A 26,391-nucleotide genomic window follows, 5' to 3' on the forward strand; every position below is an offset into this window, starting at 1 on the left:
CAATGGTAGTGAGACAGGATTTAAGAGGACCCCGCTGAAGCAATGGTCAGAGTCCATCTAAGGGAATGATCCTAGCCCTGAGAGGTGCACAGACCTACAGGATCATAGGGCTCTGGATAAGGACAGTACAGAGCGAGTAAAACAGGCTACAGTTACTGGCTGCCTTCTGCTCACAGCCAGAGCCCCCAAACGCTTCTAATCACAGGGCACTCAGCACCTTCCCTGCACCTGGTGCATCCCGTATTCAGCACTTCGTCCCCCTTTTATCCCCTACTCACCGCGGCCGCACGCAACAGACTCCCTTACACCCCACCATCCCGCGTGCCCTACCTTCACCCCCGCCCTACACCCCACCACCTCGCGCGCCCCGCACTCAGCACTCCCGCCTTCATCCCCCACCCCGCGTGACCCGCACCCTACACCCCCCCCGCCCTCAGCACCCCCGCCCTACACCCCACCACCGCGCGCGCCCCACACTCAGCACTCCCGCCTTCATCCCCCACCCCGCGTGACCCGCACCCTACACCCCCCCCCGCCCTCAGCACCCCCGCCCTACACCCCACCACCCCGCACTCAGCACCCTCACCCTACATCCTCCGCACTCCCGCCCTACATCCCCTACTTCGCGTGCCCGCATTCAGCACCCCCGCCCTACACCCCCACACCCCGCGTGCCCCGCACTCAGCACCCCCACCCTATACCCCACCACCCCATGCACCCCGCACTCCCGCCCTACACCCCCACCACCCCGTGGGCCCGCACTAAGCACTCCCTCCCTCACCTTACCTGGCTTCAGGCCAGCAAACACCCGGCACGCCTCCCCCTTACCCCCGCACAACCGTTGACCGCTACAGGCCCCTCTTCGCCTCACTCCTCCATCCCGACCCCCTCTCCAATCCGCCCCCCACAATACCTCGGTCCCCACTTGGCAGCTCGTGGCCGCGGAGCCCTGGCCAACCGTCGAGGGAGGCGACCGTTACTGGCGAGGGACGGAGGCCCCCACAGGACATAGCTCCTGAAGGGTGGGAGCTCCACGAGCCCAAGGAGCTGCCGGAGGGCGGGGTGTTGGGGGGAGGTATGGAGGCTCCCCTGGGCCACAACTCCCTGGCATGTAGTGCGAAGCGGGGGCAACACGGGCTTTCCACCTGAGGTTTGTCCAGACCAGGCTTCTGCGGAGATTAACCTGCCCCATGGGCAGGGGAGCGGCCGGAGGGCTCGCTACAGGCTACGCCATCCACCCAAACTCCTGCCACGTGCACACCATGCCCCCGCCTGCATTTTACACGATGCCGGGTGTATAGTAAACACACAACACACACTGCTCTGTGCACAGGACGGGGGGCCAACTGAGGAAGGGGCGCAGCAGTACATTTTTGCCACATTTCTCTGGCAGCGTCATGATTTTCAAACTGGATCTTTCATTTTTAAAATATTAAGCGGAGCCACGCGAATCAGTTTGCAGAACCACAGCCTAAGTTCCCAGCCGTCCTTCTCGCAAATATCATTATATAAATGTACCCCCCACCATGCAGCACTGCTTGCATCAGAATGCAGAGACACAAAAATAACCAAGAAATATGAGCCGCGTTCATTAATCTCAGTGGGGCTTTTAACTTTGAAGCTTATGGTAATTTACACGTCTACATTGTTGAGATTTCAGCAAGAACAATGAACTCAATTAGGGCTGTGGGTCGAGACTGGGATATTATTCTGAGCAGAGGTTTCTCACACCACTACTTTTATTTTCCATTGTGACCCCTGTTCCCTGGAGATATGGGGAGACCTCAAGTCCCCACTGTGTAATTGGCTGCTCACAATAGTCATGGCAGGATTAAACTAACATTTCTGCCTGATCAAATGGACTTCCCAGCCTGTGGGGGCAACTGTAGCATTATACTCAAACGCAACCAAATTAAAGTATCTGCTTGTCTGTAGTCTCATGTCTCAGACAAATCCTGCAATTCCTAGGCTGTCCTTGTCTCTCTCAGAAGATGAAGGAGAATGGAGAAATGGAGAAATAATTTACCTGTCAAGTCTTGTATTCTGATCACACTTCCTTGCCCTAAGGGCACAGAGATTATAAAGCAAGCTCTAAAGTCTGCTATACCAGCAAAGATTTGTCTCTCTTTCAGCTATATGTGCCCTGACTCAGAATGGAGTTTGGACTAATATTACAAATGCCCGTCTCTCACTCATAGAAGCAGCTACAAATTTTGTTGCTGATTGAAACACACATCTGAGGTGGACAAGGGTGCTGTGCCAGGGCCCAACATGTAGGTTCGAGTAGGGTAGGTGACTATAACAATACTTCCAAGCATTGTGATCCCATGAGTCCATCCACTCTAAGAATGGCTTAAAATCATGCTTTTTTCAAAATAACATGTTTGGGGTTCTTTTTGTTGATCATTGCTTATACCAGAGTTGTGGAACTTTAAAATGTAGCTCTTCACCTCACCTCTTTTCTTCACTGCTGCACATCTAGCTACAAAAGATAGATGGCAGGTTTCACAGAAGCTGCCCTGTTAGTCTGTATCCGCAAAAAGAAAAGGAGGACGTGTGGCACCTTAGAGACAAACACATTTATTTGAGCATAAGCTTTCGTTACTATTTGCATTAGAATGGTGCCCATGATTTGCTAGGTGCTGCAAAGACAGCCCTGGCTCCTAGAGATTATTATCTAAAAAGGACAGAGCAGAATACACAGGTTATGGGGAAACGGATATGTCTCAAATGCTGGGGGCCGGAGGCAAGCAGCCCCTAAGGCTGCCCCTCTTTCAGGGGTGCCCAACCTACTCTGTGACTAAGGCCACAGCCACCCACTGGCACCTGACCTGGGCCCCGCTATACGCACCCAGGCTGGGGCCGGTATGAGTAGGCTGAGCGCGTCATGGCCCACACCGTGCGCCCTCCCCCGGCAGTAGAGGCTCCCTGCTGCGAGGCCGGAGTCGCTAGCCGCGGGCCGAGCGCGGGAAAAGGATTTAGGGCCGCAGCTAAGACTAGACAGGGCAGCGTCAGCGGCATCCCGGGTCGGTGGGAGGGGACTGGCCGAGGCGGGAGCGGAGGCGAGGCGGAGGCGGGGCGGGCCGGGGCGGAGCTGAGCCGAGCCCAGGCCTAGAACTCTGGAGGCTTTGGGCGCAGCCTGGGGATCATGCAGCGGGATGTGGGCAGCTTTCCCCTAGCCCCCGGCCTCAGGGCTAAGCTCATCGGAGCCGGCTTCCAGACGGCCCAGGAGCTGCTGGAGATCGGGCCCTGCGAGCTCAGCAAAGGTACCGGACTGAGACCCATTGGGGGAGGGGTCTGGTTTCACCCCCGCCCCCCAAGGGCGCCGACCCCACGTCTCTAGCTCTAGCTCAGCGGCGGTGCTTTCTCCCTTCGCACCCCTACTGCCCCTGCTCTTCCCCAGCCCAGGCCTGCACACGCCCTGACTGCCCCTTCCCAGCAGACCCGGACCGTCTACTCACTCTGTAGCTTCTTCTAAAGTCCCATCTGCGCCCCCAACGAGCCTCTCTCTCACCCCCAGGCCGGCGTTCCTCTAAATCCTTACCAGGGGTGCTGGCTGGAACAGTTTTTATGCTGAGAGCCAAATTGTAAACCCTGTATATAATGGAAATCACTTCAATCCAGGGGGTACAGCAGCACCCCCAGCACCTCTAGTGCCAGCACTTATGTTCCTTACCCTCTAGGCACATTTTCGTCCTCCCCAAGACCCTTCTCTACAGACCAGGTGTCACCCTGAGCCACCCCCAAGCACCCCTCCAGCCAAGGACCTCCCCACTTCTCTCGGTCTTGGGAGCTTCCTCTCTTAGGGCCCACAGGCTGGGATTCCCCTCATTGTTCCATCCCCAGACATCACAGCCCAGGTTTTATCTTCAGTCACCCTATCCTAGGACTTTTCTTGGGGCTCCTTTCAATGTCCTTCCCCAATTCCCCCAGTCTGTTCTGTGATTTTGAGAATTGATATTAACAGAGCTCCACTGCCTACATGGGAAACCAGGCTAACACCTTGCTGGTAAGAATGGGGTTTTAACAATTGGCTAGTTTAATTAATTGGTTCATGTGTATAAAGCACTTCACTTCAGCAGTGTTCAAGTATTGTGGTTGGACTCCCTGAGAGGATGGTCTTATCTCATCCAGTCTTCATACAGGTCTGAAGAAGTGAAAGGAAAACATTTTCCCATGTTTAATTTTTTTTACCTATATCTCAGTAAAAAGGATCTGACTCTGACAGAGGATCCTGCTTTTGTTGAGAACTAAATGGAAACGAGACACTGAGAAAGGAGAGCTGTAACAGGTTACCCCCACACATACACATCTCAGGTTCTAAACCAGGGGTTCTCAAACTGGGGGTTGGGACCCTCAGGAAGTTGCAAGGTTATTACATGGGGGGTTGCAAGCTGTCAGCCTCCACCCCAAACCCTGCTTTGCCTCCAGCATTTATAATGGTGTTAAATATATAAAAACTTGTTTTTAATTTATTAGGGGGATCACATTCAGAGGCTTGCTATGTGAAAGGGGTCACCAGTACAAAAGTTTGAGAACCACTGTTCTAAAGCAAGTAAAGGGGTGTGAAATTGGTTACAAAGGTAAAGATCACAAGAAACTAGAATAGATCTTCCAATTCACTAAGATAAATGTATGAAATATATTATCTCAGCTTTTATCTTTTCTCTGATCAAAGTGAAATAAATATATCTTTTAGTTGATGGGCAGTTTATCAGAAATATTAATATATCTTGCATTGTTCCATTACTGTGTATAACTTCACTTGGATTTGAAATAGTCTTAGGCCCTTGAATATGCTTCTGTGTTATTTGCTGCTTATGACCACTAGGTGTCACTGTCATTTAGTTAAAACTACTTTATTACCTGTAAAAACAAAAAGAGGACTTGTGGCATCTTAGAGCATCCGATGAAGTGAGCTGTAGCTCACGAAAGCTTATGCTCAAATGAATTTGTTAGTCTCTAAGGTGCCACAAGTCCTCCTAATTTTTGCGGATACAGACTAACTCTGAAACCTGTCTTTATTACCTGTGATTCTGAACCCATTAACCAGAAGATGTATTTTTTCCAGTGAGCAGTAACTTACTACATTAGTCCCTGATGATGTGACAACAGGAAATTTGTCCTCCCAGGTCCCATCGAAATCTATGACATAGGTCACTTCTGGTCTCTCATTTGGAGGTCCCTTCTTTGGCATGCACACTCCCACCTGAACTTGAACAAACCACATTAATTGCTGTTGGAGTCACTTCCTTTGTGTTTGGTTCAGCTCCTGCAGATCTTATTAGTGGTGTCATGTTGGTATGATGAGCTTCTAGTGGAATAGAAACCAGTAGTCAGTCTCTTTTCTGGCCATGATACGAACATTTATCTTCTGAAAAAAAAATCCTGTCATCACCAAAAGAGAATGACTATTAAAGAAAGCTGGTGTTAAGTGATTGGAAGAAGAAATTTGTGGTCTGATTTTTTCAGAGGGGCTGAGTGCCTGCAGCTTCCATTGACTTCAGTGGGATTTGTGAGTCCTTGGTACTTCTAAAAATCAGGCCACTAGTTTTTAATTCCAAAGAATGAAAATAGGTAAGCATGAGTAGTCTGTTTCCATCATTAATCCAAAAATATTGATGCTTTTTGGCAGGTCTTTTTAACTGGTCTAATTGCAGAGCCTATAAATCCAGCAGAAACTGTCTTCTCTATTTATACTGGGACCTGTTGTTTGTAAAAAAATATACCGTCCCATGCTTTTATTTTTTCAGAAATTGGAATCTCTAAAGAGGAGGCACTAGAAACCTTGCAAATTGTAAGAAGAGAATGTCACAGTAATGCAACAAAGACTGCTGGTGAACCTGAAGCTGTTGGGAAGTGCACAGCACTAGAACTCTTGGAACAAGAACAATCACAGGGCTTCATAATCACCTTCTGTTCAGCGCTAGATGATATTCTGGGAGGTGGTGTGCAACTAACAAAAATCACGGAGATCTGTGGAGCACCAGGTGTTGGGAAAACCCAGTTATGGTATTTTTATATTACCTCGGTTCAACTAGGAATCTAATAATACTGAATGTAACTAGGACCAAAGTCCTTTTATTCTTGTTGTTATGGCTGCAACCCCAGATTCCATGGTGTATTACAGAAATATCTTGGTATTGGTAATATCTCCTGCTCAGTTTACCCCTCACCAGAACTAACTGTCACTTTTGAGATAAATTGGGAGTGGGGGATTGTAGACAATAACATATTATTATTTAATTATCCTTCTATCTTTAACTCTTTTTGTTTCTTCTGACAGTATGCAGCTGGCAGTAGATGTGCAGATTCCAGAATGTTTTGGGGGGCTTGCTGGAGAAGCAGTTTTCATTGATACAGAGGGAAGCTTTATGGTAGAGAGAGTGGTAGACATTGCAACTGCCTGTGTTCAGCACTGCCAGCTTATTGCTGAAACACATCAGGAAGAAGGTACATTACCAAGCTGTGTTCCTTTCAGTATGATAGGCTAACATTCTTATACTGGTGTATGTGCGAAACTAATTAAATGTAGGCAAGCTGTATTACATTTAAAAGCTTTATTTTGCATATAGAAAGCTAGGAGGACAAGTTGTCAAGGTGTCAGGTCCAGCAGCCTTGGCATATGAATATTAGGACCACATTGAGCAAAGAACTTGTTGATGATTAACAGATCTGAGGGGACACCTATATCACATGAGTTAGTACCCACACATTAAATATTGTCTGGTTAATTTTGACTAAGTGTCATTTTGATCAGCTGGCTTGATAGTTACATTACTGAACACTTTTTTTTTTTTTTTTTAAACTTAGTTTTCATTTTTGCAGCAGTCTTCTCTGCAGGTTTTAGTGAATAAGTGTGCATATCCTGAGACCGCTTCTAATACAATTTCCAGAAGGTGATTGTGCTGCCCACTTTCAAGCCAGATGGAAAGGAAATTTCCTTCCACTCTTAATTGTTGACCGATAACTTCCTTTTTCTGTTTTACAAATTTTCAAATGTTGTTTTTGTTGTTAGGTGCTGGAGACAGGAGTTGGAGGAATGATGAGAGTAATAATGTGTTGAGCACAGATTTTTTTTTTTCTCCCCCCCCAGACTTTCAAAAATCCCTGGAGACTTTCTCCCTTGAAAGTATTCTTTCTCATATCTATTACTTCCGTTGTCATGACTACACAGAGCTGCTAGCACAGGTCTACCTCCTCCCAGACTTCCTTTCAGAGCATTCAAAGGTAAGGCTTACTGCAGACTTAGATGAAAGATGCCTTACGTATTTGGAGATGTATTGAAGACATTGAGGGTTTGTTCATTGGCATGAGAAAAGGTCTATCCATCTGAGGTTCCAAGCAGACCATGAACCTGGGAACTGAGATTTGGCTGCTGCCAAACCTCAGATGTGTAAATTTGTGCTTCTTTTTTCTCTCTCAACTCTTGCTACCAATTTCCTCTTCCTAATAACTTCCTTCCTTTTAACCTGCTTAATCTCTATCCTAATGCTACAACTCTTGAGGCACCACACCACAAATACTACATATTCTTAGTGCAACAGATGCCCTTGGAAAATGTATCTCTAGGTCATGTTTGCACTTCATCAACATGATGTAACGTTGCCAGGATGACATAGTGCCAGTTTTCTCCTCCAAGGACAGAATCCATCACCAAAAGAACCCATCAGCATCTTGGCAGCCAGAGGCTGACTCTTTTCTGTTGCTATGAGCAACTTGAGCATGCAGCTTAATTGTATAGTGGACAACTGCTGAATAGTTGCCTAGGTTCTGAGTGTAGCAGTATTGTAATGCAGATTTCCTCCACCTCCTTTCAAGATTTTTAGATTCTTCAGGGAAAATCTCTCCCCAGCAAGCTGCTCTGTGACTCCGTGTAACAGAGTACAAATGACTAGTGTTTAGGAATGTTATCCAGGATATGGGTTGTGTCTAATATTTCATTTTCCATTTTTGGATGATCTTTTTAGTTTTAGTTGTGCTCAGAGTGTACTTGCCTCTGGTATTGCCCTCTCTTTGCCAGGTACTAAAGCTGCCTTGGTGTGCTGGCCACCCAGGAGAGCGCACAGCCTCATTAGCACAGTAGCAAAGGGCTGCCATTCTGTTGTGCCATCTGTGCAGATTAGTGATGCTTGGCTTTGAATCTGATATTCTGATGGTTGGGAACTACAAGACACTCTGGTGATTCTTTCTGCAGCCTAATATGTGACCTAACAGACAGTGGCAGTGCCATTTTGTGTTAAAACTGGCCCAATCTCTCCATGCAGCCTCATAGCTAAGAGACAGTCTGGGAACTCCAGAACAGCTCCTAACTTTATTTTGTATTATGAATGACATGGATCCTTTTTTCAGATAGCTGTGGTGGGCAACAGTGTAATTTACCTCCATAGGTACTGTCTACACTAAAGAGAAGACTATGATTTATAGTCATAAAAACAACTTCAGCTTGAATGGGTTTGCCGTGGTGTGGACAGGGCAACTGTTATCAAGATTAGGTTATTGTCTATTTTGAGTGCCTTAAACCCACAGTGCTGCTAATTTTGTAACAAATGCAATAGAAATAAATCTGGTAAATTACTGTCATACCTCAGTATCTATTAATCTGATAGGCATGTAGATGGGATAATACAATTCGCCTTTCTAGTCTACTGGATTATTGTACTATTAAACTGATTTGCTCATTCCTATAAGGGCAGGAGTGAATTTTATAGCCAATATGAGGCACCAGACAGACACTTAGAATCTTGTGAAAGAGAATCTCTGGGGAAAAATGAGAGAAAGCAAGAGGGTCTTGTTTTAATTCTGATGATTTCAGCTCCACCTCCCATTTCAAATTCTTCTTTCCTGTCAGATTCCCAGTGCCATTTCCCAAAGTGACATTTGCTTCAGGCTTGTATGTTCCAGCCCTAAAGCTATTTTCCAGTGATGTGTTAAATCAATAGTGCAACAACAAGGTTTTCCCATTGTCATTTTCAAGCTTTTGCCTTGCCCAGTAATGCAAGAATTTGCAGAATCCCATGATTGTGCTGTTTTAGCAACCAGGCACTTGAACAATACAAGACTACCAGGTCTCCCTCCTATACTTGAAGCAATTTTGTCCATAACAGCTATTGCAAATGAAACTGGAATAAATCAAAATCCTCATCTGCTATGGATGGTGATGAGCCTGTAGCAGTGTTTGTTTTCTAGTTTTAGCTAATGCACGCTCCAAAAGAAACTGTTCAGCAAAGCAAACATCTACAGGGGAGACAGACACTGAACTCCATAGCGTAGTGCCTAGTATATCTGTAAATTTCTGTTAAAATCCATGTTTCCAAGCTTGATCTCTGCTTACAGCCTCAGTACCTTGATGAGTTACTTTAACAGTGAAGTTCATCCTGTTGTTTTGTGAGGGTGAAATTAAAATAATAGGAGTTCAAGTTGAGTAGGCTGAAAAGTAACAACTGATGCTTAACTTTCTCTTCTCAGTTTCCATTCTCAATCACTACTTTTGTCCAACTTTTTATCTTAGTGTGTTATTGGGCACATATAGATAGCAAATATAAGACTTTATTTTATATGAAATAGATTCTGACACACTTGAAATATTCTGTCAGATGTCATCACTAGCTTATAGGATACAAGCTTAACACCTTTTTTTTTTTTTTTGCTTTCTATGTTTAGGTCCGATTGGTTATTGTGGATGGAATTGCCTTTCCTTTTCGCCATGACTTTGAGGACCTCTCCCTGCGAACGCGGCTTCTGAATGGCTTAGCACAACAGTTGATCAGCATAGCAAATGCCCATAAGTTAGCTGTGAGTTTGGGGGTGAGGTTGAGTCAAAGGAGATGCAGTTTTACAATATGCAAAGTATACAACAGGACACTACTAATGCGGTTATCTGCTGCCTGAAAACAGCAAAATAAAACTGCAGGCATGCAACTAGAGCTTGTTTGCGCCTGTTAATAGATACAGTAGCTAGATATTAACAACCACCTGTTAATAGCAATATAGCTAACCTGTGGAGGGAAGGGGCAAAGACACACAAAGCTGACCATGCCCTCTCCATCTGAGAGGACCAAAGTGGTGCTTATACCTTGTAGAGATGGAGGGGGTGCAGAAGAGGGTCTACCACCATCAGTAAGATCAAGAGGGAATGTTTTCCCATGGCAGCTGTTTTCTGTTACAGTGAAACATCACTTAAAGTGAAGTTCTTTTCACAGATGTTTAATTCTGCCCAGCTGAACTGGTCTTTTGTCACCGGTAGCTTCTCTTATTAAAAACACCTGGAAAGAGGAGAGCTAGAGCTTGTGCCTTCCTTCAGCTTCTCCCCACATGTGTGCGCACATTTAAATAAACTAGGAATCCTTAATTTGTCTTAGATTGGGCCTACTGGTTTGGAAATAACCACTGTTTTCATGAAAGGACCACATTGAGGGAGGAAAACCACTTTCTTTGCTGTGGTTTGGCTCATTGCTCTGGCATCCATGGAAACTCATAGTTTCCTGCCTGTAGATTGTTTCTGCATCATTTAGCTCAGTATGAAAGTCTGCAAATGTGCAGCCATCTAGCCAGCAGATGGCATTCAGGAGCTACAGCTAAATATAGGGGTGTTTTTTGAGACCTTGCAACACAGGGAAGCATTATTCAGGAATTAAAGCTTCCACAGTCTCAAAATGGTGCTTGTCCACACAATTTCCAGGTGACTTGATTCCTTGTCATCCAGAATGCTGTCATGCAATTGGCTTTTGTCTGTACTGCTAAAAATAAATCCTCCTCCTGTGTTTCCTTAGATAACCACAGGAAGGAAAAGAGCATAACTGCATTCTGCCAGTGTAACACATTTGTGCCTGCTGATGACAGTAAGCCACACACATGAATTATGAAGGGCTTTCCTTCATATGTACGCACCAGGGGATACATGTATTATGTGACTGTATTTTGTACAGTTTTCTCTCATATTCGCATCCAGCCCATACATTAGTTGTCTCGTGAACTTGAAAGAGAATAGCTTTAATCATATAGGTCTCTTTTCTTCACCCAAATGATACATATATATTGTTTTATTGAACAGGGAAGCGGTACAGCACAAACATCCCTTCCTAAAGAAATGATAAATCACAATGTATAGGAAGTCGTCTAATGAATTAACTAGTCAGGCAAGAATTGCACAGCAGTAATAAAACCAAACACTGAAAGGCCTTGGGTTTGGGATAGGTGCTGGTTTTTTCAGTAAACTGAAATGAACATTACAATGAAGAATATCTGCAAAATTACCAAATCTAGTGTATCAAGTCAGCTGTTACCTCCTTTGCTCCTTTTTTATCTCTTTCCCCACCATTACCTCCATTCTACCAGGAATCTAATCTAGACTGTCTGTGAGCCGCCTACAAAGATTCATGCTGTAACAACACTCCCCCACTCTGTCTGTTCTCCTGCGTATTGCTTTGTATTGTACCTACTTGCGCATTTTTAGACTAGGAGCTGCAGGGATTCTGCTAATTGCTGAGCACATGCACACTTTGTACATCGCTGTGTACATTTATGGCACACTGGGTGATGTCTGCCCCTGTGCCAAAGGGCCTATGCATGTGAATAATAGAATTTGTGCTAACTACTGTTTGGATGTCTGTGTAACGTAACAGCTTGTATGATGATTGTGCATCTAGGATGACAAGAAGGTTTAGCTTTAGAGTTGCAGTCCTGAATGAGAGCAATCCCCCCTCCCTAGGAGACTGAAAATATTTTTGCAGAGTTCTACTAATCTGCTTTGGATAGTGATACCGTAAATGTTCCCAGCCTCTCTTTACTTGTGCAAAAGTCCCATTGCAGTCAGTGGGAGTCTTGCTTGAGTAATAATGGCAGCATTAGATTATTAATATAGCTTTTTTTGATGCAGACTTGGAAAATCAGTTTTTTATTTTCTTACATGACAGTTTCCCTGTATTTTTCTTTTTTTCCTTCTCTTTCCCCTGCTCCCCGCTCTCTCTTTTTTTTTTTTTTTTAGGTAGTTTTGACAAATCAAATGACAACAAGGATTGGACAAAGTCAGTCAATGTTGGTACCTGCTTTAGGTAGGTGTTTAGCCAGCAAGTTGAAAATTACATTATCCTTAGAATGTTTGTTTTTCATGAACAAAAACCTGAAAATGTTGGCTGTAATTTCTGTGGCTGCAGGAAAATGCTGAGCATTGGCAGTAAAATTACCTGAACCTGTGATGGCTTACTGCTGCTGCTGGAGAGACCTGAAATACAACTAGCCATGTTGTTTTCACTACAGGCCTCAGTTGCTACTTTTAAAACAAATTATAAGATCAAATATGGCATCTGAGATCCCAGCCTAAAAAAGGATTTACTTTTTATTTGTTTACAATTTTGTTTTGAAAGCGATTTTTATAATATTTTAAGTTGCAGACTGTGAATGTTACTAGTTCGAGCCTTTTTCCCCTCTCCTTCTTTAACTCCAAGTAATGTTTTATACTAAAACCTGAAATTAGCTTTGTTAGGACTCCTGAATTTGACTGAATTGCTTCTTGAGGGGAGATAATAGAGCAGCAAATCTATACTAAATGGGTACAGTAGCTAGTTTCCAGAATCTGAAGCTAATGTCTTGAAGCGTGTCCCACAAAGACATAAGGGCTAATGGCCCCACCATGCTTTCATTTTCTTTCCCTACAATTGCCTGAGAACTTCCTATCCCCACCCCTAAATATATTCAAACACAGTGGCAAAATAAACCTTTGAAACTGTACTCATTAATAGTTTCCAAAAGTGTTTCAGATTTGGTGCACACATTGGAACCATCAGACAACCTGTCCTTCACCCTGTGTAATCATGAAAAGGGGGTGAGATTTTGTATGGGACACACTACTTTGATTTATCCTATAAGCAGAGGAAAGATACCCATACAAATCACTCTGGTCTATCCCATAAGCAGGATGATCTGTATGGGACTGTCTACTGTGCTTATAGGGCAGACTGGAACAGTTTACTGGAAGGATGGAGATTTGGCCTAATTAAGCTTTAAATTTCCTGTCTGTCTTGGTTTATGTTGTAACTTAATATTATATTTAATGTTGCAGTTAGAAGGGTAAACATTCTCTGCATACAGCTTCACCTTCTGTGAATCAAGTAATGATTCTCTTGATTATTCAAGGGGGCAGGGGGAGGCGGGAGGGAAAGATGTTCCCAATGTATTTTCAGCCCTTGAACCGTTTGGGACAGAAGTAAGATAAAATGAACAAATACAAGGCATCTCCTTGGACAACACTGGATTTTGAACTGTGCATGCAGATAAAGACCTTGCTTTCAGTATCTGACCCTTTGTCATCTTTACCTCCTGCTCTCAGCTGTAGTCATTATTTTTGGCAGCCTTTCTGCCTACAAAATGAATTAAAGCTAATAGATTTAACCTTGTTTTACAGCCAGTGTTTGGAAAACTGGTCTGTTAACTGAATCATATGGAAAATGAAGAATGTGGAAGGAGTCCATTTAGGTGATATTCCCAAGGTGTGTCAAACTCTCGTGCACAGTTTGAAATTAAGGATCTTCTGATGTGACATAGCCTCCCCATTGCAGAAGACATAAACTGTATGTCTGCCCTAAGTATGTGTGCAGCCATATAGATTTGTTAAACTAAATTGCATCTTCTGCTACAGTGAAGGTTTGTCCTCAGCTGGTGAAATATTCAGGCTAAGAGGGCTTCTGCTCAGCCACATTTCAATTTTAAGCAACTGTAGCTCAGAGGCTGAGGATTCTGAAGTGGCACAAGGCTGTGTGCAATTTGATTTGTATTTACTCTGTAGATCCACCTATTTTAAGTGTTGCAGTAGAGAATTAGGGGAGTGATTTGAAGGCCCTCTAGATCAGTCGTTCTCAACCTTTCCAGAGTACTGTACCCCTTTCAGGAGTTTGAATTGACTTGTGTACCCCAAGTTTCACCTCACTTAAAAACTACTTGCTTACTGAAAAAGTGCTTACTTTCTAATTTTTACCATATAATTATAAAATAAATTGATTGGAATATAAACATTGTACTTATATATACTTCAGTGTATTAGAGCAGTATAAACAAGTCAATGTCTGTATGAAATTTTAGTTTGTACTGACTTTGCTAGTGCTTTTTATGTAGCCTGTTGTAAAACTAGGCAAATACCTAGATGAGTTGATGTACCCCCGGGAAGACATCTGTGTACCCCCAGGGGTAGTTGTACCCCTGGTTGAGAACCATTGTGTAGATGGTACATCTATGGCAATGGTCTCACAATGAGGCTAAAGTAAACTTGTTCCTCAAATGTTGGTTACAGCCAAAGAGTAGTGGCTTGGTAGAATCTAATCTATTTGTATCTAAGTCAGTGATTTTCAGCCCTGCTGTCTCTGGTTGTCTGTCTGTCTTCTGTCTTCCACACTGAATGTTGTTTCATTGATTAGTGGGCCCTAGAAAATCTCAAGAGTTCACAAGAGCTTTAATCCCTAAAGTATTGTTCAGTTTCCTAGTGGAAGGGAAGCCCTAAATTATGACTAAAACCCAGATGCTGCAAGATACTAGGTCAGGAGCATTCTGGGAAGGGGGCAGCTTTCTTTCCTACTGCTGAGAGCTAAGCTGGGTGTCCCTAGACATTTTTATGTGGTATACTTATACTTTAGGTCCAATATTAATCTGCAGCCAGTTTAACTCAGAAGCATCTCATTTTGTCATTTTTTAATTAAATATGCATGGAAATGTTGTTAAAATGGAAATTGCACCCATTTGAAAAACTCGTGTTCTGACCTCCAGTTCAGAACCATGTTCAAGAAACACAACCTTAAATCTTGCTTTGGCATAGAGATGATGGAGTGGGGTCCGGCAAGGTGCCTTGAGGGCCTAGATGTATTAAGCTATTTAATTTGAGGATCTTTTTTTCAGAGTTATATTGCTTTCCCCATTCTGTGTGCAGTAATGAAGATGTGATGGGGTGGGACTGGTGATAGGTCAGAGACAGACAAATATACTAGCTCGACTCGGAAGTGATGGGGTTGCGTTGGGATGAATAGGGGATGCTTGCAGTACTTAACCAGATGACTGTTTGAAAATCCAATCCATCTTCTGACTAAGAATGTCTCCTGGAACATATAAAGAAAAACATCTGCTGGTGCTATCTGTAAATTGATTCACATTTCAGCTTGTGGTCAGATGTAAACAGAAATAATGGGATTACTTCCCTTGAAATAAGAAAAGGAGTACTTGTAGCTCACGAAAGCTCATGCTCAAATAAATTGGTTAGTCTCTAAGATGCCACAAGTCCTCCTGTTCTTTTTGCGAATACAGACTAACACGGCTGTTACTCTGAAACCTTCCCTTGAAATGGGGCAATTGCCCCAATTTCTCAAGTTTCTCAGCATTCTACTCCTTGAATAAGTCAGAAGAGGGGTCTCAGAAATGGAGAATTTAGCATAACAGCCTTAAACACTTTAACGGTCATAATATTCCCTTCTTATGATCCAAGATTTTGGGAGGAAAATAGCAAAGTTTGTGTGTTTACAAATAGAATTGAGAGCCAGATTATAGCTGCCCTGAACTTAGATGCTGCCATATAACCACTATACCTTTTTCTCTAAAGATGGGAAAGCTCCTCTTAGTCATACTTTCATGCTATCACAAGTGTCTGTCTTCTTGCTAAATGTATATAAAACCTTTTTCTGAATATAAAGATTTTGCTTCAATCTTAAAAGCACACACAAAAATCCAGGGGAGTAGATTTTATTCCTTGACCCCATAAACTGGTAAAATAATTAAGAGATCCTTATACACTTATTTCTGGGGGTATTCAGTCAGATCACTTTTTGTTTGTGTGTTTAATCATCTTTGTGGAGGAATGACTTTTTTTTATTTGCTGTTAAATTTATTGAAGCTAATGCATTGTAGGAAACAATAAAGCAGCATGTGGGATTTTTTTTTTTTTTTTGTCTCAGGGGAAAGCTGGGGACATGCTGCTACCATCCGTTTAATCTTCCACTGGGAGAACAAACAGAGGTAAGTGAAAGTACAGGCTAGTAAATTTACCAAGTGTACCTACTGCATCTTATATTTGAGAATCTATTTCAGGTTGAACTGAGTGGCCAAGTGGAATCTGAGTTTGGTAGGGCCCAAGAGTACTACAATGGTTCTAGGTCAGCCGTCAGTAGGGTGGTCACCTTTCTGACAAACTCCTACCTCCCCATGTGATCAGTATGCTGCAACGCTACACTGTGTTTTTGACAGGATGTCATGTAGCATCAAAATGTCAGTCTGGTGACGACAGCCTCAAGAGCAATTTGGAGACTGATGGATAATAAAAGACTGTACTTGGCATTTACAGCTCTCTTCATCCATAGACCTCAAAAAGCTTCACTAAATAAGATAGTGGGGTGGGAACAGTGTTCTTGCACTTCTAAGCTCTTTTGACCTCACGCATGGTATGCCATATTCTATGAAATGCATAGTGGTGGTGTTTGATGCCAGCAGGGTGGGATCTCACCAGGCTGGCGGGAGTAGAGTACCTGTATTTAGAAGAAGGAAAAAAAAAAAAAAAAAACCAGGACAAACTTTGCAGGTGGGAAAACTGATGCATAAAGAAGTTTTGTGTGACTTTGGGCAAGCCAGTGTACAGCACTTAGCACAGGGGTTCTCAAACTTTATTGCACTGTGACCCCCTTCTGACAACAAAAATTACTCCATGACCCCAAGATGGGGGACTGAGGCCTGAGCCCACCTAAGCCCCACTGCCCCAGGTGAGGGGGCCAAAGCCTGGGCAGTGGGGCTTGGGCTTTGGCTTCAGCCCTGGGTGGTGGGGTTCAGGCTTTGGCCCTGGGCCCAAGCAAATCTAACGGCAGCCCTGGCGACCCTATTAAAACGGGTTTGTGACCCACTTTGGGGTCCCGACCCACAGTTTGAGAACCATTGACTTAGCACAATGGCGTTCTGGTCCATGACTAGGCATTACAGTAATAAAACTAATTAAGAATAAGATCTTCTGCCTTCCACTCCCTGGCCCCATCCATTGGACCATTCTGCCTCCCAAAGCAGGATCTCCCTACTAAGAACTGAAGCACCCCTTTCCTTTCTGAAGGTCTTCCTTTAGCTCTCCTCCTGACAGATGGTGGGAAATTGAAGGGAAACCTTCAGGGCTCAAAACAAAGAGGATGACTTCCACCACCAACCCCAGGGAGCAGTTCAACTTTATCTTTCTGTCTGCTGCAATGTGACTTCCACCGCCACCACTTCTGTTATCTGCTCACTTGACTTTGTCTTGCACATAATATCAGTGTGTAGATATAACTTTGGCAGCATGAAACCTCCCTTCTACTTCCTAATCCTCTGCAAACAATGAACAAACTAGACCAGCTGTTGGGATTTTGTTGTTGATGTTTTTTTTAAACTGTGGAGAGAGAGCTGTGAATTTTTTCCCTGCATTTGTGAGAGACATGGAGTGATTACACCAGGCCGTTTGTTTTGGAGCTAACTTGACATCCCTGATCAGCCAAAAAGCCCTTAGGAAGAGGGAAGCTGCATCAGCATGTGGACTCCTGATGGAACAAAAGTTCTTAATCATAAATACTCACTGAAAATAAAGTTTGCAGTGACATTTTGACTGTGAGGCCTGCCTCCTCCATGAATCCACTGGAACGACTGTGATATATTTAGCAGATAAAGAAAGCAGAAGGGATCAGTATGCATAGAACAACATTCTTCTTTGCCTTTATATGTGGCATGCATCTCCTTATGAGTGACCTGCAAAGCCATTACAGTTTTGAGTGCTGTTGACTATTTTAGACATGCAACAAACTGCAATAAACAAATTCTGCTGTATCTGTAAATGATCCAGATATAGCTAACAATCCATGTAGGCTTTGCTATCCTTGTTTCTGTAGCTGCTGTTGTAGAGCTCATGTTACTCCTGCCTTGTCCATTATGCTTTGGTTAAACATGATACCTGCCTCTCTTTCCACCCTGCCAGCACTGGAAATTTCAGTGCTTAATTACAGTGGGGCTTGTTGCTGTGAGAACAGAACCAGTTGACTCAGAGGCAGCTAGCAGAACTCCAACTGAGTGTCATAAAAACATGGCTTATGCTGCTTGAGATTTAGGCTATTTTGTAAAGTACAGCCTACACTTAAATATTCTGAGGAATTCCCTATATAGTTAATATGAAGTGGCATTCTTCCTTAGGCTGTAATTACGTGCTCTTTAATAGAATGGCACCTAAGGGAGAAAAAAAACCTAAAAATAATTAACAGGATTCTTGGCAGGGTATCGCAGTGTGGAAGGTGACAAATTGTTGCAAGGGAGAACTTTTTCCTTATGTTTCTCAAGGGAGGGTGTAAGCTTTGGGGAGGTATGCATTCCCAGGGCTGGTGGGACAAAATCTCTTGCTGTTTAGATATTTTCTAGTTATTTTTTGGTATTACAGTACTATATAGTGGCCCCAGCCACGACTGGGGTTCCATTGTGCCAGGCACTGTACTAATACAGTACAGAGATAGTTGCAGTAGAGAGCTTACAGTCTAAATCGACAAGAATGACAAAGAGTGGGAGGGGGAAAAGGCACAGAAGGAGTAAGTGATATGCTCCAAGTTGCGTAGGTCAGTGGTATGGCTAGGAATAGAACAAATGTCTCCTGTGTTCTAATCCAGTGTCCTAGCCTCTACATTATATGTATAAACCTGAGAAACATCTGGGATAAAACTCCTTGTTTGTTTTCCAACTTGTTGGAACATACTAGATACAGTTAAACCTGTCTTTCAGCTGTTTCTCAAAGCCAAATCTATTGCTTAATGGAGTGGAGCAGAATTGTACTCAATGTCTTTCCGAAGTGAAACATTTCCATTATTATCTCTATAGGGCCAACAGCACCTCACGTACATATAAGTAAGGAAGCAAGGTCTCCACCCTAAAGAGTTCACAGTCTAAATAGAAAATGTGCTTTGCACCCAGAATTCCCATTGAGAACAGTGGTGAAACTTTTGAAAATATAGCTGTTTTATTTAGATACCTAAATGGGAGCTGTTGAATGTGGTGCTCTTTTGAAAATCTGGTCCTAAAGGCCTAAAGTTTGCTTTACATTGCACTTTGAAACATTGCTAAATCTTTTAGCAGGGTATATTTGCTAATGCTAACAAAACCTGTTTTGTTTGACCAGGTTGGCAACATTGTACAAATCACCGAGTCAGAAGGAGTCGACTGTACCTTTCCACATTACAGTTAGTATTCATTTTGGGGTGGGGCTTCAGAGATGGGAGGAGGGGTTTATCCAAAAGGAAGCTTGCAGAAGGGGTGTATACAGCTCTGAGGGCGCAATTTGGTCCTTTAGAACATTGTGTTCAAAACAATACTGGAAGTAGCCACATTCATACAATGCTGAGTGACAAATTACATGTTGTAATAGTCACCTTTATGAAGTGCTATAAGATGTACAGATCCAAAGCACTATATAGGTACAAAGTAATAATATCTCAGTTCTGTTCAGATTAAATGAATTCCAAACTCATCTCTTCAGTTGTCATTTAGGTAGCTACATGTAATAATTGTTTGTCACAGGTGCTCATGGTAACATGTTCCCATGGCATTTCTTGCAGATTTTTAATGGTGTCCATAATATCTGAGGTTTTCATAGTGAACAGAAATCAAAGTTTTTGTTCATTTCATTTACAAACCTTGGGAGAAAAAGTCATTTAAACCATATCTTAATCTTCTAGTCATATTTCTAGGTGCCTTTTCGTGTCAGATTTATTTTGTAAAATAGACCAATTCCACTCCATCCCTCCATACGCATCCATACAATCTGAAAATGTGGCTCTCTGGCGTACACTGTTATCAAAGATTGTTTGAAATTTTAGATTATCCAGACGTTGTCCTTTAGAATTGTTGAACTTCTTCAGCATAGACTTCAAAGGATAGATAAATTGCATGAGTGATAAATTCTGTATCTATTTCTTCCGTTAAATTCAGGTTTGATGGTAGCCATCTTATGTACCTATTCTTAAATATCATCTTAGTAGTTAGACATTCAATGCTGCAAAATATGTGATCAAACATATGTGCACCAAGATACAAAAAGCTGGTCTTATAGGGCAATGTTTCTCAACCTTTTCGATACCAGGGACCAGCTTCCTTAAATTGCGCGAGCGAGATCTCAGAGATCGGTGCTGGTCCACAGACTGGTCGTTGAGAAACACTGTTATAGGCACTTCCATGCCTGTAAACAGACAGGCAAAAAGGTGAGGTCTGAGGCACTGGCTAGTAACTAGGCACTCCTGGTTCTGATCTGGACAATGACACCCCTCCAGGTTATTGGCAAGTCAGTTCACCTCTCTGTCCCCCACTTTTTCCACTTGTAAAATGGGGATAATACTTATCTGTCTCACAGGGGTTTTGTGGATTCATTATTTAATGCTGAACATGTAAAGCATGCTAAGTGTTATGAATTTCAGCATGAAATTTCACTTAACTTTCCCAGATTTTGTCACTTTGTAGCTTCGCAATGGGAGACTGACACACAACCTATAATTCTGAGTGGGCAATGAATGTTTAAGTTCTATGAACACAAGAGCTCCAGGTCTCCAGGACTGGTGATGACATTCCCTTTTAACTGGTTTATAAAGTTAACTATCCTTAGTGATTCTCCTGCCTGTAGAATAGAGATAAATTAAAGAATAACTCACCAGGGCCACGTTATCCCTGTCTAAAAGTACTAGAACACTTCATGAAGCTATACAAGAATGATAGCTCTTCTCTGACTGAAAAGCACGAGGCTGAAAGCCAAGTACCTTCAACACACACACAAGGTATCCAAGAACTTCATACTTTGTCATGCCACTGCTTACATAACTAGTGGAATGCTTCACCTAGGAGTCTAGTGTGTTAGATTAAATGAATTCTTGGCTACAGGTCAATCTTTGGGCTGAGGGTAAATGGCAGAGATTAGATGCAAGCAGCAGTGAAACACTAAACTGTAAGTTTCTCCATTATACAGTTTAGAAGAAATGCTTAAAATAGTAGATGGATGGTATAAGTTCTGCCCTTGTGGGATCTCTTATTATTTGTTCCTTTTTAATTTTTTTTTTTTTAATTTAAAAAGCCCCAGCAAACTGTATGTGATGAGACATTTAGAAATACACGAGAACTATAGAGATTGGAGTTCAGTGAAATCCTTTTCACTGGCTTTGTTTCATGGATTGAATTGGTCTTGTGCATAGGACCCACTGGGATTTTATAAAAGTCACATACTTGATAGTAATTCTACGTGATTTTTCACACTGCACCAACCGGAAATGTCAACTCTTCAGAAATGCTCTCTGCCTCTCTGCATCTCCCTGAACATTCAGGATCCGGGCAGCAATATTTCCTCCTGATTAAACCCTTTCCTTCTCCAAGGCCCTGCACTGTAGTCATGATCCTTCCATAAGAGAACAACTGTGTGAGAGTCAGCACTGACTCTTAACTATCTGGAGAGGTCAGTGTGAGATGCTTCCTGCATAGCATTGTCCTGTCTGGAGACAGGAGGATAGAGAGCCAAATCAAGGGCTCCCACTTCATAGTGTATAATATCCTTTTTCCTCACATGCATGTGTCTGAAACGTCCTTTGATAGACACACACTTAACATAACATTCACTTTCTGGATCTCTAGTTGTTGTAAACTTTTTAAATCCAGAAATTCTGAACCATGAGCTAATCCTAAAGCAAATGCCATTGATGCTAAACAATTAATCCTCAATCTAAGATCTCTATTTTTTTTCCTGTGTGTGTCTTTGGTCACTTCCACATTCTGGCCCACATTTGGGCTTTGGCAGATAAGGTACATCCCATCATGCCCCATAAATCACAGTTGTTGGTCACGAGCGCTCTTGTTCCTGCAGTGATGATCAGAGCAATTTGATAAAACAGATTCAGACATGTTTTTCTTGTAGTAATGTAGTGTCTTGTTGCAATTTTCAGATTTAAAAAAAACAAACCTTTTGTCCTGGGGTTTAAAAGTTCCCGTTTTTGAGTGCAAGTGTGATTCTAGCACTGAATCCTTCAGTGCTTGTCTCACTTCTGAGGGAGTTTTGCTTGAGTAAGAACCAAAGGATTTGGCATTCAATAGGCAGTGTAAGTTAATTTACAAAGTAGCAGTGCTCCATAGCCATAGTGGAGATAGGTGACAAAAGGAAAATGATGGCCTGATTGGGGCTAGGAAAATACCTTTATAAGCTCTCTCTCCTCGTTTTACTTTTAGTTGGCCTGTAGATGAAAGAACTTTCTTATAATTCTGATCTTAGCCTGGATTAGGAACACTTTAAAACAACTTCTCTAAAATAAATTACATTTTTCTGACCTGATTCTGATGTTGGGTTGCACCGGTGTCACTCCATTAAGTTTGAGTTACTCCTGATTCTCATCACTGTAATTGCGATCACAGTCAGGTCCACTGTTTTTGTTGGTTTTGTTTGTATCTTACAGCCTTATGGCTTCCGGGATGTGCATCCTCCACCTCCAAGCCAGACCCCAGCAGAAGTTGAAATTAACCCTCGAAAACGGCCACGGATAGAAGGGGACAAACAGTGATACAAAGGATAAACTTCAACAAAGGTGTTACATATGAAAATGTCTGCACTATAAACATGGGTCCAACATCCAAGGGAGCCTGAGAGACTGTTTTTAACCAAAACTGCTGTGTCCCAAATTACTTTAATATTAAACTCAGAATATCCAAGTTTGCACAATGGCAGTGCCATTAAAATGTTTATTTTTATGACCTAATTTGGCTTTACTAATAAATGTTTTCTACAACCAGGGACTTCAGCTTCTTTAGTTGAAGAAGGGGGGGGGAAGGGTGAGAGAACCTGGATTTGTGCTGGAAATGGCCCACCTGATGATCACTTTAGATAAGCTATTACCAGCAGGACAGTGGGGTGGGAGGAGGTATTTTTTCATATTCTCTGTGTATATATAAAGTCTGCTGCAGTTTCCACGGTATGCATCCGATGAAGTGAGCTGTAGCTCACGAAAGCTCATGCTCAAATAAATTGGTTAGTCTCTAAGGTGCCACAAGTACTCCTTTTCTTTTTGCGAATACAGACTAACACGGCTGTTACTCTGAAACCTGTCATTATAGCTGCTGTTACTTGTATGTCTGAGCACGAGAGAGAGAGACACTTGCTCCATGGAACAATGGGATCCAATTCAGTACATCAGATGACATAAGTCTTGATCATGCATTCGCTTCTGTGTGCAGCTGAAGTTCAGTAGGGCTCCGTGTAGTGGTCTGTCCATATGGAACAAGCTGTAGGATAAGGGCCTCAGTCAATGGAACTGAATCACCTGCTTAAAGATAAGAATGTGTTTAAGTGCTGTACTAAATCAGGGCTTTAGCCCTTAACTACTGTGATGTCCCTGTTGGAGACCAATCAAAGCTTTCTAACAGCTGAAGCATTTGTTACTGGCCACGGTCAGAACATACTGGAGCAGAAGGACATAGGAACTGTTGTACTGGATAAGACCCAATCTTGGTGAATGGGAAACATTTGAGGTCTAATCTACATGGCTGGATAGTCTTCAGCCTCTGGTCTACCTTTCTTCTAATAAAGGATTTAGTATGGTGATCCTAATCACTAGGGCATATTTTGTTTGTGTTCCTAATTTAATTTAGAGAAGAGAGATGGTTTTCTTAAAAGCCAGCAATGTACTAGCAACTCCAAAATCTAAACCAGAGGGAAGAATATAAATGTACCCACTGAAAATGCAGCAAAGATTTGGTCTCTCTCACAGAAAATAAACCTAGAATGACTGCATGGCAATTCAAAATATTAATCATTGCAAGAAAATGGGGGTGCTGATTACCATAATATCTGGGTGCATTATATAAGGTTTAGATACTCTCCTTGTGGTAAATATTTGCTTTTGTATGTATGACCTGACTCCCTTGAAGCACAGAATTTGCTAACATGATTACTGGGGAAACCTAGCCAGCAGCCTAAATAGGAGATTCAAGTTGTGGGAGACAGTAGCTATACTGTTTAATTTAGTAATTCATCCTAAAATTGCCTTAGCTTTGAAACAAAATTCAGTGCTGAATGTGAGTCACAAAACCTCCTTTATTTAAAATGCTGAAAAAGAGAGTGACAGTGATTTCTGGATCATTATAGTATTTAGATGTAATTTGCATAATAAAATACTGAGGGAAAAATATTCAGGTGCCATCATGAGAATCAAGTATTGTCAAAATTAAAAATCCATGAATCAGGGAGAGCTATGTCGCAGAGGAAGAAAGACGGCGGGGCTTGTGATTCAGACAAACATTGCAATGCAGGAGACACAGGCAAACAAAAGGATTCTACCGCATCTGATGTCAGCAACCAAATGCTTCATTTGGGAATAATAGCTTCCTACGTCTTGCAGTGCTAGAGAAGGGGGAGTCTGACACAGTGCGCATGCCTGCTTAGCCACATGGAAAACTGCATTGATTAAAGGTCTTGTAGCAACACTTTAAAAAATACTGTGGATTACTACTGATGTAGATACTGATGGTTGCTACTCTGTAAGGATACTTATGAAAAAGAAAACCCTCTGTTTCAGTTAATTTACCTTATTCTATCTTAAAGTGTGCAACAATTTCTCCATCTTCAAGGGGTGTATTTAAAGCTCTCTCATATTTCATGCTAAATTCAGCTTATTACTTATTTTTATTACAAGTATTACAGTAGCACTTGGAGACCTCACCTGAGACCAGGGTTCAATTATGCTAGGCATTGTACATAGAATAGTCCTTCCTCTGAAGAGCTTACCATCTAAATAGACAAGACAGACAAAGCATGCCAGGGGAAACAGAAGCACAGAGAGGTAAAGTAACTTGCACAAGGTCATACTACAGATCAGTTGCAGAGTTGGGAATAGAATCCTAACTCCTAATGCAGTATGGTAGCCAATGGATCACATCATCCATAGCATTCTTCATCTAAAGATCTCAGTCATTTACAAATATTAATTAAGCCTTACAACTCCTAAACAATGTATTCCACCTTGTATTTAGGAGTGAAACTGAGTACATTTCCATGACTTAGAGAAGAGTTCTGTGTAAACTTGAAAGCTAGTCTCTCTCACAACTGAAGTTGGTCCAATACAAGATTATCTCACCCACCTTGTCTCGCTAAACTCCTAGGTGAGTCATGGAAGTATTATCATCCCCATTTTCAGATGGGAAAGTTGAGATGTAGAAAGATTAAAGTGTCTAAGGTCTCACAGTTTAACTAGCATAGCTGGGAATAGAACTTAAGCCTCTTGACTCCCAATCTCTTCCTCTAATCATTAAATACACTCCCTCTGATTTTACAAGTATATGTATTTGCACTAATATTTTGATATGGTTTTGTTGCCTAAATATCAAGGGAGACCTATTTGGTGTAGAAGGGTTCAGAACATTAGCTTTATGCAAGAAATTATAGCTTCTGGTGTCAATCAGATTAATTTTTTCGGAAAGTGCATATTACATAAGGATAGCTTAAAGGAATACATCTTTGTTTTCATAACTGATGGATTTTTGCATTGCTCTAGAAGGTGTCAGATGTGATAATTTAGTGGCTAACAAATCAGAACATCCCCTCAAGGCAGTGTGGTCTTGTGAGTAGCTTCCGCTGTTTTGGGTTTTTGGGGGGCCTAGGGAAGGAAGGAGGCAGGTTCTTGGAGAAAACCACACCGGTGTATGACTTAAGCTGTTGTAGCTACACTAGTGAAAATGCCCAATATAAGCTAGCCCTAGAGAGGATTTAATGGCTGAGATAAAACTAGACTTAGTGGGCCTGATTCAATACGCATCTGCATCAGAAACTCTGCTGGAGTCCATTGAGTTATTCCAGATATACATGTGTAAGTAAGAAAAATTTGCCCAGTGTCTCTCCCATGAACTCTCTGTTTATGGCAAGGTGTTTTCTCGTGAGTGTGGCTGGAATCCTTTGTTGCACTTTGTATATTACTTCAAAGCAGCAGTGTGCTTTAAAAAAAGTGGCATAGGAGAATTTTATGATCGCACAAATTAAGATCCTAAGTAGCCAAGTTTGCAGCATTGAATAAAACAAACATCAGCTTGTTTGGTTTGTTGCTTGAATGCTAGTCATCTCTCATGCAGGAACTGTAAAGGTGGGGCTGAGTTTACTATTATTCAGTTTGGCCCTACCACATTAAACTTGCCTATGGGGTGAGGAGCTAGTGTGTTACCACAACAAAATTCCAGTCTCTACCACAGGGTTTGGCAATAAGAAAATGGTGTCTGTGATGTGCCTCATCTAGCAGCAGAATGCTGCTTTGAAATTCTTTACTCTAAGAAGAGAAAATTAACAATTTATTTCCTCCTGACTCTCCATGTTCTCTGCTTTGAAAACCATTTTCTTCATTAAGAAGCACTGAGAAACCAATTAACTTA

The 26,391-nt window shown here is 42.4% G+C and overlaps 2 protein-coding genes across 6 annotated transcripts in view; one reads left to right on the plus strand and one right to left on the minus strand.

Annotated features, from left to right (window-relative positions):
- Positions 1 to 1,012, minus strand: part of TEX14 (testis expressed 14, intercellular bridge forming factor) — a 77,600-nt gene extending 76,588 nt beyond the window's left edge. Inside the window, exon 1 of the mRNA XM_084650578.1 lies at positions 914 to 1,012. The gene's annotated coding sequence lies outside the window, so the exon portion shown is untranslated. The remainder of the gene's footprint in view (positions 1 to 913) is intronic.
- A 2,078-nt stretch (positions 1,013 to 3,090) lies between these two features.
- RAD51C (RAD51 paralog C) lies at positions 3,091 to 22,934 on the plus strand. 5 transcript variants are annotated; one of them, XR_014714374.1, is made up of 9 exons: positions 3,091 to 3,266; positions 5,754 to 6,012; positions 6,287 to 6,453; positions 7,097 to 7,230; positions 9,664 to 9,795; positions 11,987 to 12,053; positions 13,403 to 13,487; positions 15,930 to 15,990; positions 19,136 to 19,196. XR_014714374.1 is itself a non-coding variant. In XM_084650775.1 (9 exons), exons 1-9 carry the CDS (start codon positions 3,149 to 3,151, stop codon positions 22,539 to 22,541), a joined length of 1,098 nt encoding a protein of 365 aa, XP_084506901.1. In that variant the 5' UTR covers positions 3,091 to 3,148; the 3' UTR covers positions 22,542 to 22,934. The 5 variants fall into 5 exon arrangements, 2 of the variants coding, with proteins under 2 accessions (XP_084506901.1, XP_084506900.1); XM_084650775.1 differs by lacking the exon at positions 13,403 to 13,487 and adding an exon at positions 22,437 to 22,934 and having other exon boundaries at positions 5,754 to 6,006; XM_084650774.1 differs by lacking the exon at positions 13,403 to 13,487 and adding an exon at positions 22,437 to 22,929.
- Positions 22,935 to 26,391: the final 3,457 nt, after the last annotated feature.

Source organism: Lepidochelys olivacea (assembly GCF_965140295.1).
Source record: "Lepidochelys olivacea isolate rLepOli2 genome assembly, chromosome: 17".
NCBI lineage: Eukaryota > Metazoa > Chordata > Testudines > Cheloniidae > Lepidochelys > Lepidochelys olivacea.